The sequence below is a fragment of the Sitophilus oryzae genome, unplaced genomic scaffold, assembly GCF_002938485.1.
Source record: "Sitophilus oryzae breed Bouriz unplaced genomic scaffold, Soryzae_2.0 scaffold_1525_pilon_pilon, whole genome shotgun sequence".
Lineage (NCBI taxonomy): Eukaryota > Metazoa > Arthropoda > Insecta > Coleoptera > Curculionidae > Sitophilus > Sitophilus oryzae.
In genome coordinates, this window is record NW_022146198.1 from 613,055 (window position 1) to 630,538 (window position 17,484).

Here is a 17,484-nt window from a genome sequence, read left to right on the forward strand (position 1 = left end):
AATCAACAACACCCTGTCACCTTTATATACAACAGAATCGCCCGCCCCTGCTTCAATTATGTCATTAATAACGTGCAACTGCAAACAAGATTGTGTAAAAAGATGCAGTTGCATTAAAGCCGGCATGAAATGTACAACTATGTCACACTATGTGCGGAACCTGTCGAGGGCAAAGTTGTTCGAATACTGAGCACATTCTAGAAACTATAGACGATGACAATATGTAGATGACAGTATGAATGTTAGTTTAGTGGAATAGGCAATGTTTTTGTTTATATTATACAGTATTATATCTGTTGCGTGTATATTTAGCACGTTAAAATACTTTCGGAGACTATAATTTGAAAGGCGATCTGGTATTTTTTTTGTACTCTACATTTTTCAAACGGTTATTGCTCGAAATGCGTTGGATAAATATAAATAATGAATAGAACCTTTTTTGTAGCAAATTTTATAAGGAATATTTTTGGTAAGTATAAAAATTTTTGTGGGACCAACGGGTTCTGAGAAAAAAGCGAAAAACCATCGAAGGGCGTATAGGGGGTGGTTTTTTGGGGTGAAGCTCACACTTTACAGTTAAGAACTCTTTTGATTTTGAAAAGTGTCCTTTTGGAGCGTCTAATCTCAATACAGGGTGGCCCATCGAAAACGTTCCGCAAGGCATAACGGCCAGGGTAATTTTTTTTTCAGAAAATTCAAAAACACGTCAATTTTGTGAGAGGGACAACTTTTGCCCCAAAAATGATTGCCAAATCTTCAACCCTCTAAGCGGGGGTGTCATCCCTCAATTTTTTTCAAATGGGAAGGGAGGTCAAATGGTACCGCAATGAAAAGGGCTGTCTATTGTCTATACTTTCCCGCTTCGTTTTTGAAAATCGGTCGGGTCATTGAGAAAATATGAAGGATTGAAATTTGAAAACTTTATTTAAACATTTATCAGAGTAAATGATAAGGATAAATTCCTTCGACCAATTTGAGGTTTTTTCTTATTATTTCTAGATGTTTACGCATTTTTTCACTTGCCACAAGGTTGAACGATCAGGTTAGGTAGAGCGTACTTTCTTGTTGAACGGTGTAGTTAATCGACACAACTGTCGGTACTGGGCTGAGGACAACCCCAGGGTTTTTCACGAGGTGCACACAAAAAACCCTCAGAAATTGAAAGTGTGGGCTGGTATTTTTAGAAATTCTATTGTGAGTCCTTTTTTTCTTCCTGGCAGGGGCGGATACAAGAATTTATTTTAGGGGGCCCAAAATAAAAAGTAATGTAGAATATACTTTTTAGGGCGCCATTTTTAACCCAAAAGCCTAATATTTAACACAAGTCACAGATTTTAGGGGGGGCCCTGACCCCATGGGCCCCCCCTTTGTATCCGCCACTGCTTCCTGGAAATCTAACAGGTGATATGTACTTAGATTTACTGGAAAATACCATCGACCCAGCCCTAACTGACATCATAGAGAACAATCCTGGATACGTTGAAGCAGAACTAATATTTCAACAAAACGGTGCACCTCCACATTACTCTCAAAACGTGCGTAATTATTTAAACAATAACTTTCCCGTTCGGTGGATAAGACGAAGGGGTGCAATTGAGTAGCCTCCCCGGTCACCCGATTTGACTCCTTTAGACTTTGTTCTATGGGGATACATAAAAAGTAAAGTGTATAGCACTCCACCCGCCTCATTAGAAGACCTGCGAAGACGAATTATCGATGTTTGTCGCGAAGTGACCCCGCAAGTTCTTCAGAACGTTCTAGAACGGATTGAAAATAATTTGTTTTACTGTATGGAGGTTGACGGGCAACATTTTCATCATTTGCTTCATTAATAAGATAAGTTTTTTTTAATTAATTCAATTTAGGCGTTTTTTGCAAAAAGTACTTTTCAAATTTCAATCTTTCATATTTTCAAAATGACTCGACCGATTTTCAAAAACGAAGTGGGGAAATATAGAGAATAAAAAGCCCTTTTCATTGAGACGCCACTTGACCCCTTCCCATTTGAAAAAAGTTGGGGGATGACACCTCCGCTTAGAGGGTTGAAGATTTTGCAATCATTTTTGGGGCAAAACTTGTCCCCCTCACAAACAAAATTGACGTGTTTTTGGATTTTTTGAAAAAAAAATACCCTGGCTGTTATGCCTTGCGGAACGTTTTCGATGGGCCACCCTGTATATCAAAACTTTATAAATTTTTTCTTCTATTCGGCTATTTTAGATCTAATATAAATATACTAAAAGTTTATGTAATTGAGAGGTGCTCTGGTGTTTCCCCATTTTTCTCCACAGAATCTGCATTCGCCGTTGTTTCTTAGTTTCAATCTACTGACGTGTTCCTTGGGGAGACAATGTCCTGTTGAAAGCTCCGTGACAATCCAATTGTTTTACTTAAATCAACATAAAATTATAAAGACAGAGTGTTCTGAGTTATTAAGTTGGAGGATTGCCATTCCAGGTTACGGATGGAGTTTTCCAGGTTCTTAAGTTGCGCTGTAACTTGGTTTCCACTTGGGAAGCAGAACGGTTCTGGTTCAATTAGTGGAGTATTCCCTCCTTTTTTAGCTGGATTGTTGCTTTTTCATTACCTCCTATCCTGGTGGGGTTCACTACCCAGAGTCGAACGAACTTATGTTCTTTGCCGAATTTGTTGAATTACGCATCCACAAATATTACATTTACATAAATATTCCTTCGCTTTCTTTTCTGCACAAACGAGTGGGAGCAGCGAAAGACACAGATTAACAATTTTTGACAGCATTGTGGCGATAAACATTTTATTTAACATTTTATAAATATTTTTTTTTTTGAGTTTGGTATGTAAAAAAGAGGACTTTTTCAATATGCGAGAGAAAAGGGGACACACAGTGCTTCGTCCCATGGACAAAAATAAAAAAATAAGTTAAAATTTACTAATATCTGAATATATAATTTTATACTTATAGCAATGTTCAACCATCCTATATATTATTTTTCATAAACAGCGTTTTTGTTAGCAAATATTTTCACTAAAAATAAATTTTGCGATCATTATCTCATCAGTGAAAAGAATAACATTCATAGTAGTTCTGTATATTATGGAGTTAAACGGGTACGTACTTAATTGAAAGCCACTATGGATATTGTTAAACAAGGTATGTACTTTAAATTTATTTCTAAACAAGTTCGTGATTGTTTAGTTTTTATTTATTTTTTAAAATGATTCTTAAATGGGTATAAAATTTTTACGTTTTCAAACTTCAAAAAGGCATTTAAAAAAAAACATATCAAAACATATCGTATTTATTGAATATTTTTGTTGCCATATTCATACACTTTTAATTTTTGTATAGTTCACCTGCGTCTGCTTGCGACGAACTTTTATTTTATAATACTTTTCAGATGGAGTAAAATTGATAAGCAATGCCGATCTGGCTAATACTTGGCTTGATCATAAGGACAAGAACTCAAAATTATTTGTATTTCAAAAAATATGTTCTTATTAGATATTGATGAACCTTCCAGTCAAATGAGACACCACTTGTGCCTGAAAAAGTCCACTATGTTGGAGCGAAACGTCGAATAAAAAAAGTGTCCATCTTTCAGTTTATTATAAAATCTCATACCCAAGAAAAGGAAAAAATAATATATGCATATGGTCTATTAAAGAGGTAACTATTAACATCCGAACCCCTCATACCGACAAAATGAACAGTAACAACGCGAAAAAGTAACATATTAGAAAATGATGTACAGAAATATCTTATATGTGAGGATACTTCATCTACCTGTGATTTAGATACTATAAATTTAGAAGATTCTGTCAGCAGTGATTCTCCTGAATCAGAGTAGTTACGATCTATGCATTTTGTTGTCCTAAAGTAAATTTATAGCATCTTAATTTTTTTTTTAATTAAATATAACATTAATGTTTCTTTTTCATTAAAGAAAAACATTTTTATCTTATATTAGGCTTATATTGTAGGAATCATGTTCTAATGTTATTTCAATTCTTTTTTATCACAGGAATTTATTTAATACTTACACCGTTTTCATACTATAACTTATTATTTGCTTAGATGGAACACAGCTCCAACATTATTATTATTTATAAGATTTTTTTTTCATAAACGTGGGACTAAGAACATCATCATTTAGTACAATGAGAGTACTCATCATTTGTGTCAAATAAACCTAGTTTGAATAAATTGCTTACAATAAAAGAGAAGTTTTGGATTTTTGTCCTCTAGAGCCATATGTTCGAAGCACTGTGGGACAGTGAGATCAAAAAGAGGACTGTCCTCTGGAATAGAGGACGGTCGGCTGATCGACGTTGAGAATTAGATCGTTGTTTTATGATAAAGCATTTTAGTCACGGCACCGGCGCTACTATACATATTTGATTGTAAATAAAACATTTTATTTACTTTCTTCACTACTATCGTAGTAAACTGTCATTAAAGTCATATCGGAACTAATACATCTAATAAATGTGTTTGGATCTTTGCCAAAAACTGTTAAAATGAAGTTTACGTCTCGAAGCTTCTAAAAGTTTTGTCTTAAAAGTTAATAAATCTTATAAGCCCTGTTGAACTTTTGCTTTTATACGCCACTTGTGGCATCAGAGATGAGTGAAGATTTTCTTTTACAAACCGTTAATTAAACCTATTGGAGAAGGATTATGTTATTTTCTTCTTTCCGAAAGATGTGATTTTGTTGCTGCAAGAACGTGATATTCATTTTTTTTTAAATTATTAAAGTTTAGTGTCGAATTTTCTAAACTAAACAACTCAAAAGTGAAAAAATGATACACACATTTAAAACTGTTTTATTCATCCGCTGATGATTCTAACATGGTTAGCGAAACGCGCCTCCAGTGCAAAAGTAATCCTCCAAGTTGTGCCTCCTGGTGTATTGTGGTGAATTAGTGTTCTATTTTGCTGTTGTAACACAAAAGAGTCCAACCCCCAATCTATACCTACTTAAAAAAGATTCATTACTACGAAAAATGTGGATACGAATTTTTCGGCACCGTCATATTTTGTTAAGACATTAGTTTTGCTTTTGTTTTTTAAGTTTAGACCAAATAAATGTTTTCTGCCAGTACTATTCTGAAGAAATGTATCCGCTATTTTTTAGCTATTTTATCCACCAATGTCTATCATTGTTTGATTCAAAATTTGGTCATTTTGTCTACAGTCAGCTAGTAATCGCAATAAGTAGCTAAAAGAAATGAAAGAGGTAAAAAGATAAAAATCAGTATGTTCGCAACTCACAGTTAAAACCCAAAATTGTTTTTTACAACTCTATAATAATACTTTCACTAGGACGTTTTTAAAATACCTTATTTTTTGCTATTATGAAATAATTAAAGTATGTAAACTTTATAGATGACACTGTATCTATCATAGCTGGAACCAAATCCTTCGATGAAAGGCTTAAACTAGAGTGATTTTCGCCAGTCCAAGCGTGTAATCGAATCGTTTATATCGTCGTGGATAATTGCTCTCGAATAATCACTGATCGAGGAGGCTCCGCTCGAATTCCAATTCCTCGCTATTCTCTGTCGGCAATTACGGCCCAGCGCAAGCCTTCCAGGGTTTGTCTCTGCGCAACAACCTTAAAATCGAATTTCAATTAACTTTTGCTAGCCTATATTAACATTGTGATTTTTTAAGAACCTAGATCATTATAGTTTCATGGATTAGACTATAACAACAGTTAAATATTATAGATAACTAAATTTGAGAATGTGAAAGATGAAGATAACATAATTATAATACAAAACTTACAGCTTAGCACTGTCTATGAAAATATGTATGATCTAGGTTTAAGCCTATTTGACACAAGTCTTGGACCAATGGTGCGCATCTCATTTGTACGCTGCTTCTATCTTATCAGCTGTTTTATCAAAATCGAGTTGGAAGGCTTCGTAGAATTAATTAAATCAGTCCAAGTAAGTTGGCAGCCAGCCTTACTTGGATTAACAAAGCATTACGAGTTACAAAGCCTTCCAACTTGACTTGGATAAGACAGTAAATACGATACAAGCAACGTGTACAAGTGAGACGCGCGCAGTATTTTTAAGTACAGTTATATAACAGCATCCAAGTGTACTTGGTCCAAGGACACTTGAATCGTGTCATCTCCCTTTTAAGAATGATTTCATGTATTACATTCAATTTTATTTTACAGAATGCCGAAGAAAAAGCAGCCGCACCCGCCGAAACCCCAAAAACCGAAGAAGCCAAACCCACCGAATCCGAACAGACTGTAACCACACCGGAGACATCAGCCGTTCCCTCTACCGAATCGGCAAAGACCACCGAATCGGAGACCTCATCTAAACCCGATGACTTACCAAAGACTGAAGAGGAACCGGCCAAACCGGCCCAGGCGGAGGCCGTTCCCCAAGTAGAAGCAGCGGCCAAACCCGCCGATGAACCTAAAGCGGAAGAACCCGTTTCGACTCCCGCACCTGTAGTAGAACCCACTCCCGCTCCCGCAGCTGAGGCTCCCCAGCAACAGCAGGAAGAACCTAGCAAAGAGGTGCGTACTGAGGAAGTGCCCCCGCCGCTGCCCTCCTCTAACCCCCCCTCCCAAGTGACCGCTTTCGCCGAGTCCACGAAGGCGGAGGTCGCGGAACTGACGTCGGGCCAAGTGCCGCAGGAGGTCAAGGAAATTGTCGAAAGTTTAACGACGACAGAGAGTACGACACTTCCTGGATCTCCTGTTGCCGAAACGGAGTCTGCTGTTACCGTTAACGAATCCTCTATTCCTGATCCATCCAGTCCCGTACCTATAGATGTAAAAAGCACAGAATCAGTGGAAGTTACTGAACCTATAACTATTCCCCCTGCTGCACCCACTACCGAAGAACTTCCTCCAGCACCTCCATCACCGGTTCCCGAGCAGGTCTCGGAGCCTGTAGAATTAGAACCTCCAGCTGAACCAATTGTTCTCCATGAAAACGTAGAAAAGACTGAAGAGGCTCCTTCAGAGCCCGAACAAGCCGAACCAATTACTCCTCCTCCCACCCCGGCTGCTAGTTCCGTAGAGAATGCTCCCGCAGAAATCCCCCTCCCACCTCCAGCGGACGTTTCCGAAACGGTAGCCCCAGCGGACTCTTTGCCCGACATCTCGACGGAATCCCTTCCCAGCCTGCCCGAGCCCGTGTCCGAAAGCCTCCCTCCCATGTCTCTTCCGCCAGTCGATTCGGTGCCCGAACCCATAGCTCCCGTGGAAGTCGAGGAGTCGCCCAAGGAGGCGGAGGTTCCTCCCGCGGCGGCGCCCCTTACCAATGGCAACATGAATGGACACGTGTCCCCGTCTCCCGAGGAAGAGCAGGTGCCAGGACCGACGAAACAGGTGATTAGTGAGAGGCAGCCTCCGAAGCCGTAGATTGCTGCTGGGTGGTCGAAAGGACCGAGCGTGCTCGATTGGTGTAACTTTGGGTTGGACGCATGTCCAATCCGATCTGCCCGTTTTTGTTTTTACAGTTTTTTTCTTTTGATAGCGTTCAATTTATAATTATTTACGATAGTTTTAGAACTAGCGATAGTTAGAAGTAATAGGCTTTTTAACTGCAACCTTCTGGGATTATGACAACTAAAACAAAACACAAAAACGAAACTACATAAATACGAAAAAAAACATAGTCTAGTGACTAGGGCTTGTATAGACATTTTTATACATATATTACATACGGGGTTGCCAATAGAGTCTCGGGTCGGTATTACATTCTAATAATAAATCGCTATAGAGAGAGAAAAATGCGTTACCTATTAGTTATTTATTTTTTTTATTATTATTAGTAAATGTTTATTACATAACCACTTACTTCGACGTTTTATTTCCATCTGCTTAAAAAATATACTCCTTCTTCAGTACATCTTGTAATAACATTGACTGCACGCACGAAAATTGGCACCCAAAGGCAGTTTTTGCCGACCGTGTATAATCTCAATACAGAAAATTGACAAAAAATACCGTAGGACCGAAAAAGAACGGCGTTCAGTTGGCTTGGAAATGACGATCGATGGATGCCACTCCCCATATAATTTTACATATAAAATGACAGCGATCTTCATTTCATAGCCAACGCTGACGTCGTTTTTTTTTCGATCATATTGTAGCTACTGAGTAATTTATATCCGTTAATTTTGAAACCACTACCATTTAACATAAAACAGATATGTTTTGATTTTTAAGTGTTTTGCTTGGGTGAATATATTTCCAGAATATTCCAGTTAATTCGAAGAAACTTAAAATTATCGATTTCATTAAAACTAAATTGACCGCTTCATTTTAATACCAATAATGAATATTTATACTCTGTTTAAATATTCTGTTTGTAGTGTAGACTGAGCTTATATCACACGCTGAATCTGAAAGCCAAATTTCCAATTTCATAAATTAAAAAAACGGAACATTTCTGGTACTAAAAATGGACATTATAATCTAAAACGCGACGAACACTACTCGCGAAATAAGTTAAAGTAGGTCAAAGTCGAATAGTGCAGAGAGTTACTTTGTGTTTCCTCGTCTAATAATAAAAATAAGCCGAGACGAGACAAAGTTAAGCGGCCCATACATTATCAAACAAATTGCGAAACGAAGCGATGCGCAACGTTGCGTTGCACAACTGATTCAGCGGTCCATACACTATCAAACAAGTTGCGCAACAAAGCGATGCGCAACGTTCTGTTGCACAACTGCCTCACCCATGCATTTAAGCGGCCCATACATTATCAAACAAATTGCGCAACGCAGGTCGTTGCGCAACGAGTTGCCAATGTATGGTAGTGTTTGATGCGTTGCGCAATTGTTTGATGAGCTTCAAGAATGTTTGAATTCTTTTGTGCAACAGGACTGTTTGCGCAACGCGTTGTGTAGTGTATGTGTGTGTTGCGCTTCGTTGTGCAATATTTTAGTTCTTTCATCCAAATTCTTTGTTTTCTTTTTCGTTTTTTGGTATCATCGACATCATCTAGGGTATTTACGATAATAATTGACGCAATGGCAATTGAGGACATGATTGTTTCTCAAACAATGCACAACTTTTAATAAACAGTTTGATCAAAATTTTACTAAGTGCATGGGTGAGGCGATTGTGCAACGGAACGTTGCGCATCGCTTTGTTGCGCAACTTGTTTGAGAGTGTATGGACCGCTGAATCAGTTGTGCAACGCAACGTTGCGCATCGCTTCGTTGTGCAATTTGTTTGATAATGTATGGGCCGCTTTAGTAAAATTTTGATCAAACTCTTTATTAAAAGTTGTGCATTGTTTGAGAAACAATCATGTCCTCAATTGGCATTCCGTCAATTATTATCGTATATACCCAAGATGATGTCAATGATACCAAAAAACGAAAAAGAAAACAAAGAATTTGGATGAAAGAACTAAAATATTGCACAACGAAGCGCAACACACACATACGCGCTGCTCAAACGCCTGTTGCACAAAAGAATTCAAACATTCTTGAAACTTTTTAAACAATTGCGCAACGCATCAAACGTTACCATACATTGGCAATTCGTTGCGCAACAGCCTGTGTTGCGCAATTTGTTTGTTAATGTATGGGCCGCTTTAGGAGAGGAAATTCGAAATAACCCTCTTTACTATTCGACCTTGACCTACTTCGGGTTATTTCGCGAATAGTGTAGAGGCCGTTTAACACTTACAAACAACGATTATTATTGCTCGATCCTAGTACTTCTGCGCATTGTGTTGAGATTCTTTTTAGATTTTCTTGAAGTATCTAAAAAAAGTGTAAAAAATTGTAATATTTCAACAATTTCAAAATTCTTCAAAGTACATTATCCATTAACAACCTGTTGTGATTATGATTTTCTGGTTAGATCTTACCAAATCTCTATTCACTGTCTTTCTATGATTTTCTAACACATGATTTCTAATGGAAAATGCCACTATTATGAATTTTTTGACATCACTGGATGTGGGACCTTGGAAGCTCTTATTTAAAAAAAAGAAAGTTGATGATTGACAAGGAGGAACCGTGAGTTTAAAAATCTGATAACACCATCTTGTAGAATAAAAAAGTACCATGAATTCGCACATATTTGTTTTTTTTTAATTTCTGTAAATGTTCGAAATATTTAAACTTTTAAGGTGGCATTTTGATCAGCACCGCGCAATTTTGTCTCCATTTAACCGAGTAACTCGTACTTCTTCTTGTTTCCAAGATCCGAGATGATAACGCTCGAATTTGGGACACCCTGTGCATGATAGAAGCTCAGTATATGCTATTTGGATTGTATATTATGTAGTATATTTAGTAACAATCATTACTAATGGTCATCAAAAAAGATTTATTAAAATTGGCATTTTAAGAAGGGATATTGACATCTTACATATTCTTCAGCGCATTTTTAATTTTATTATAACTATCTAAACAATTAAAAGAAAACTAATCACCAATAACTAATAAAAATAATTACTTAAAAAAATTAAAATACCTTCACTTAAAGAAATCGTTTATTTTCTTTATATGCGATATTTATATGCACCATTCCAAAGTTCTACACTATTATAGACACGACAGGTTACTTGTAAGCCACTCAGCTTATCTTAGTTGTTTTTGTGTAAATAATAAACGAATTAATCAGTTTGCTCGATTAGTTGGTTGCTGCATCTTAGGAGGGACTGACGTATATGACAGTTTATAGGATCCCGTCAGTTTTTGGACTGACCCTGTGCTAACAAACAGTTTGTTTTTAAAAAAATACTCGGTGTATGAACATAAATTGAATTTTGTGCATGCATTTTATTAGCATAAAATTACCATTAAATATCATATCAGATTCATTTTTAAGGGTATAAAGTAAAATGCATGCATAATTAGTTTATTTAATTCCGAGTATTTATTTGATTTAATCTTCTACTAATTTCGAAACCCTGTGTTATTTTATGGCCTTGATTGACATCATGCTGATTTGCATCCCTAATATACCGAAAAAAATATAAAATAAAATAGCATTAACTTAATGTAACCAATATGGAACTTTTTACACAGCTTTGATGCTATTTTATATTATATTTGTGTGAATTAACCCTATTTATATAGTCTGTCCAACAAGAGGATACATGACAGTTCTGTCATTTTTTGGATGTCATCGAAATATTCCTCGAGTCGTTGGTCAGACTTTAGTTTGTTTAGTTGTTAAATTAATTATGATAAATTTGTTAAAAAAAATTAAATTGTTTATTAATTCATTTTAGTTAATCGTATTTTAACAACAAAAATTATTTTTGCAGTAATGTTTTTAGATTGCTCATGTAGTAGATAGATATATTTTAATATGATTAATTTTCAGATTGTACCAGAGGCTACAAAAGACATTGAAATCAGTCCTGAAGCTGGGGACAAGCCAAACGAAAATGCAGTAAGTATATTTATATATTTTTATCCACTATAATTTGATTATTATACATGAGTTTATGAAATAATAATAATATTCATTATTCACCGCTTCCACGGATATCTCGAATTACCATTAATGTAAATAATAATTTTTATTTTAATTCGTTAAAGCTCTAAATTAGTTACCTACCTAGTTAAAGAAAATTTCAATGTTTTGTTTCCATGTTACTTACTCGTTATGCTCGTTCAATATTTTTTTGACATTAAAAATAATAGTATATTATTCAACGAGCATATAATGGTGGCTGTCATTCACGCGGATGAAGTTTATGACACGAGCCGTAGGCGAGTGTCATAAATCATCGAAGTGCCATAGATGATGATGATCGCCCCCATAGATGAATGCAAAAAATAACATTGAAAACTTCAAATTTTTAAATCGAATTTTAGAGTAGAAAATGAGGGAATTTTAACGTTGTTTCTTCGTAAATTCGTCATGGTGTTTAATAATTTTTTTTCATGTCGAGATATAACATGAAAGACTTACTAAAAAGGAAAACATATTTTAAAACTCTTATGACAAGAAAACTAACTTTTGGAACACTCCATTAATTTGTTTATACTTCGAGATATAATATAAGAGAATGTTTAAGGAGCAAAAAATATTTAAAAAATCTCGTGTCAAGAAAAACAACTTTTGAATCACTCCATAGATGAATGCAAAAAGTGACATTGAAAACTTCAAATAGCTCTTGTATGGAGTTTGCATCGAGATATCCGTGGAAGCGGTGAATAATAGCTTTTTTCGTTTTCCTGTTATTACCGATTCTGAACCGTCCTATAAATGTGATGCGTATGCGCAGAAGGAAATATGTAGCGATGGGAACTATCGAATGAATTAGACTATCGAATGGTTACTGAACGAATGATTTCAACTATCGAATGGTTTCATTCGAATAAAATCATTCATTCATTTGTATACTAAAGCATATGTGACAATTTCGCCGTGCGACTAAATGATTATCGTTAAGCCACGACTATCGAATGCTTTTTATAAATGAAATTTAGTATTCGTTTGATTTTTGTCTGCGTCAGTGCATTATTAGTCCTTCCAAATCTTTATAACTTGCCTTCTAAATACTGTGCTATTTTTGCGTTTATTAAAGTATTTAAAATATTAAAGTAGTTGTGTTTTTTTTTAAATTGATGATTGTGTACGTGTGCACGTGGTCAACATTTTTCCGAAAATTTGTGTGATTTTCCGATCTTTCAATTATTTAATTTTATACGGTATATGGTCTATTTTTTAATGGGAAATTTTGAGAAGTAACAATTTTTAAGAGAGATGAGGTGAACTTACAATTAATTTTAAAAATACATATGTATTTGTATTTTAGATGTTTTAGTAATATGAATTAGTTGAACTTAATAGTCATATTTAAGTAATGTGGTAATGTGGTTAAGTAAATGGTTATCGAACTCAAATTTTGGGATGGGAAAATTAAATTGATTGATTAAAGTTTTACACGTGCCAATTTAAAAAAAAAAGTTAACGATATTTGTATTTTGTTTATTCTAATTCTCTTACATTTAGATTTTTGCGAATAAATATTTTATTTATTTTTTAAAGTAAATGCCAGTAAAAGCAAATATTATTTTTAAATACTAATACAAAGTAATAAAAAGTCATACACATATATATATAATTATTTTGATTTCTAATTTTATATTTATATTTTTCTTCTATTACACTGCATGCTTAGAAAATTAATAAATGTTTATATTTCATGATTTTAAAATTTGTTGTTAATATAACAAATTAGTTCTGTAATTATTATTATTTAATAAACCAACGTTGCCACACAAAAAATTTAGAAACTATATTATTTTTAAGTAGGATCTAATATAAATAATTTGGACTTCTAAGTTGTTGTTTATATTTTGCTACTACTTAAAAAAATGTTTATATTAAATGATTTTAAATTTTTATGTTAATAGGTATAACAAATTATTCCTGTTATTATTATTTATTAAACCAGTTTTGCTTAACAACATTAAAAATCATTTTCCTACATCCAAAATATAAAGTATTATTGCAGTGTAACAACAGAATATTAATAAAAAAATGCAAAATATATAGTCATACTATCCCTAACTAACTATAATACCAAAGAATAATATTCTTTGCTAATACCAACTAATACGAATATACGGCAACAGCGCCGTTCATAATGTATTTTCTGTGTAAATACTAGCACCTCAATAAAAAAAATAATGTGTCCTTATCTTTATCTGACTCAAAATCAAAGATGCCGGCTTTTTTCATATTATTGCCACCGACCACTCTTGGGTTTCTAGGAAAGAAACCTACGTCGCCGGGCGACAACTAAAATCCAGTTTATATTTTATTATAATCGATCCTGACGAATAAATGAATTATACAAATGAGTGAATTTTATAAATGAATGGTTTTTGCTGCCGAATTAATATATTTCAAGGCAGATGACGCATCTATTCGATATTTTTATTCGAATAGTTTTTGACGAATGTTTTCTTACTAGCTATCGAATTATTCGAATGAATTGCAACTATCGAATGTTTCGATAGTATTCATTCGATAGTTCCCCCTACTAGAAATATGAAGACATTATTTCATTTGCGCATGCGCTGTAGAGTTCTAGGACTCTCTCTTTCTTGTAAAGACAATCTGGGGACATACTGTAGGTTTTTGAGATTATGACTTTGTTTTTTACAAAATACTTGGGAGCACTGACAGTGATGTCAGTGCAATTTATGAAGCGACATCAATTTTTGGATGAAAATTGGCACCTGGGAGTTTTTTGACATGAGAAATTTGATTTTGATGTCAATATGACTCCTACTTGTCGAGAGCGCCACCTATATATTTTTTTAATTAGACTAAATACAGTTCGGACCACCCTGTATAGATGCAAATGATTATTTTTTTTAATAATCATTGTATTATTTAAATGAATATATATATATTTAATTTGTGAAATTTCTTTTTCAGGTAGCAAGAGTTGAAGAGTAATAAATTCTGATTATCATTATGAATATCATTGGCAAACAGAGATCATTCCCTCGGCAGTAATCGCGTGAGGAAATTCGACCAATCAAAAATTATCATGGAAACTGCCATATTTCAATTTTAGATTTTTAGAATAAATATATTAATTTGATATATTATACAAAAAAAAAAAGAAAATTGTCCGCAACGCGCAAAAGTTTAAATATAGTTAAATTTTTAATACTCTCTTTTATAAATGTTTTACATTTAATCATTTAGTGATGTTTTCTTTGGGACAATTTTGATAATATTATATGTCGAACAGTCGGCTCTTTCATATACAATAATTGTATTATAATAAAAATTAGTGGTTAGTTTTTTTAGTAGTAATTAAATTTTAAAGATGAGCTTCTATTAAGTATATTAATTAGTCCTTATTTTAAAATTATCTGTAATAATTTTAGATTAACCTGCGTTTCTGTACGTATGTGTTTTTCTTCCCGTTTTACAATATCTTTAGCCTCAGATTTTAGGTTAGTCACAACACACTATACTTGCGACCGTATTAATAAATGTTCAAATTTTAATAGCTGAAAATATCTGCAGCTTCTTAACAAATATTTCAATGGGTTTAAATTATATAGATACATTCAAATTAATCTTATTAAGTGTGTAGAATAGACATTTGGCTGTCTTTAATATATTGTATGTCATTCAGTTATATTTTCATAAATTCTTGAAACACTAAACACTTTTGGCCATATAGCAGAAATCTGCTCTAACTACATAGTAATTAAAATTAAACATTTATGACGGTATAACTGAATTTATAGACAAAACTTTAGTATACGTATATAATGTGCTTATTAAAAAAACGTGCTATTATTATAAAACTGCGGTTTCGCAGTTTCGACACATTGATTTTGTCTTTTTCGGCTGTCGCAAGGACCAAATGACTGTGTTATCGTTGAAAAATCAAATAAAATTTTATGTACAGTTGGTTTTAATGACTTTGTATAAATAGCAACGAAACTTGATGTGGTAGGTCTTAGGTCAGCTTCAGTAATCTCAAAATTTTATTAAGTTTTTATATCGCACTAATATCGGCTTTGTTTTAACTGTTGTGAGAAACTTAAAACTATATCTTTGAAATCGCGGCTGCTTGATATTTCGTCATTTATTGTAATCGACCGATTTATCAGGTAGGCTGGGCATTTAGGTACATAAAACAATTTCATGTATGTGTGAATGTGTTTATAATAATATAAATATATAATTAGGATGTTTCCTAAATTGGTTTTTGTTTTATTTTTCGTCATATTTTCCTTTAGTCCTTAAGGCGGGATGACAGGGTCAAAGTTACTTGGACCAAGTATACTTAGCTGCTGCCATATAATTTTACTTATATAATAATGTTATGCACATCTGACTTATACTACAGAGAACATATAATCTTGTACGCTGCTTTTATAGTATTGATTGTTTGATCTAAGTTGAGTAGGAAGGCTTTTTAACATCAAAGTAACTTACTCGATGCTACAAAGCCGTCCAACTCGACTTTGATATAAGGGTTGATTCTATACAAACAGCTGAAATGTGAGACGTCTATATAGATATAATTATAATGGCAGCATCCGTTTGACTTGGTCCTTTCCTTGTCTTAAGGCGGACTCTGATGACTCGTGTACTTGGCAGGTATTTTTTATTGGCATACAGGGCATGGCGATAATGCGGCGTATATATATAGCTCCTGTAATAAATAATTCTGTATAGATGCCCGTCACATGTATATGTATACCCTGTATACCAATTACAAATGTCTATTAAGTACAGGAGTCGCGAGAATGCGCCATAAGACTGGTTGGTTTTTTACTTGTCTAATGGCGCATTTTCACGACTCGTGTACTTGACAAACATTTGTAATTGGTATACAGGGTATACATGGTGTGTCGGGCATCTATAGAGTATGTCTTTCTTTTTATTATTTATTACAGGAGCTACGCCGCATTATCGCCAGACCCTGTATGCCAAAAAATACTTGCCAAGTACACGAGTGTGAATGTGCCTTATGCCTTGGTCAAGTCAGCATAAAATAATTAAATAGAAGTAGACGTCCTGGTTCAAATGCACTTTGACCGTGTCAACCCGGCTTTACAATAGATTCAACAATATTTTAATGACCATAGTAGAATTTTTTTTTTAGAATTTAGAATGAGTGGGAGGGGGGTTAATCACTTCGACCTTACAGATCCATTGTGTCCCCCTTTCTTGAATCATAACTCATCATACAGTCCCAGGGCTTTGACAAAAGCCAGTATCTGGGACGGTTTTATAGAGGGTAGTTCTCCATCTCCAATATCAGGCGTACCAAAATTCATGGCATGAATGGTTGTCGTCTCGGCGCACTCAGTGATGAGGTGTACTGGTGTTTCCCCATCTTCCCCACAGAATCTGCATTCGCCGTTTCTTCTTAGTTTCAATCTACTGAGGTGTTCATTGAGGAGACAGTGTCCTGTTAAAACCCCGTGACAATCCGAAGATTGTTCTTACTCAGACCCAGGAAGATCTGTGATTTTTCTTGATCATAAGCCCTCAGAAACTTCTTCGAGTGTCTTAGACCATTGCAAGATTTCCATTCCAGGTTGCGGATGGAATCTTCCAAGTTCTTGAGTTCCGCCTTGAGTTGGTTACCACTTGGAAAGCAGAACGGTTCTGGTCCAGTTAGTGGAGTGTTCGCTTCTTTCCTAGCTAGATTATTTGCTTTTTCATTGCCTTCTATCCCTTGGTGAGCAGGCACCCAGTGTAGGAGGACTTTGTTTTCTTTGCCTAATTTATTCATGACCATAGTACCTACTTACTCTGATAATACTTTCCCTAAAACGTTGTCTTAAAAAAAATTGTAATACAAAACTCATTCATTTCTAAAGGCTATTAGCGCTATTAGTTTCAATGATTAATTTGGGTCCCTTAATTGTATTTGATTAGGGAGATTATTTATGATTTATGTTAAATTAAAATATTTTATTCATAAAAAATATTATCTGGACCATTTTTACCTCTATTGACCTAAAATTCACAATATATAGATCACAA

General features: G+C 34.5%; 1 protein-coding gene across 4 annotated transcripts in view; it reads left to right on the forward strand.

Moving 5' to 3' along the window:
- The window catches only part of LOC115878779 (cell surface glycoprotein 1-like), a 253,310-nt gene extending 237,640 nt beyond the window's left edge, over positions 1-15,670 (forward strand). For all 4 annotated transcript variants that reach the window (XM_030895378.1, XM_030895380.1, XM_030895377.1 and 1 more), the window contains 3 exons: positions 6,174-7,346; positions 11,317-11,385; positions 14,395-15,670. In XM_030895378.1, coding sequence (XP_030751238.1) covers positions 6,174-7,346; positions 11,317-11,385; positions 14,395-14,415 — 1,263 coding nt within the window. In that variant the 3' untranslated portion in view covers positions 14,416-15,670. The remainder of the gene's footprint in view (positions 1-6,173; positions 7,347-11,316; positions 11,386-14,394) is intronic.
- The last annotated feature ends 1,814 nt before the right edge of the window (positions 15,671-17,484 follow it).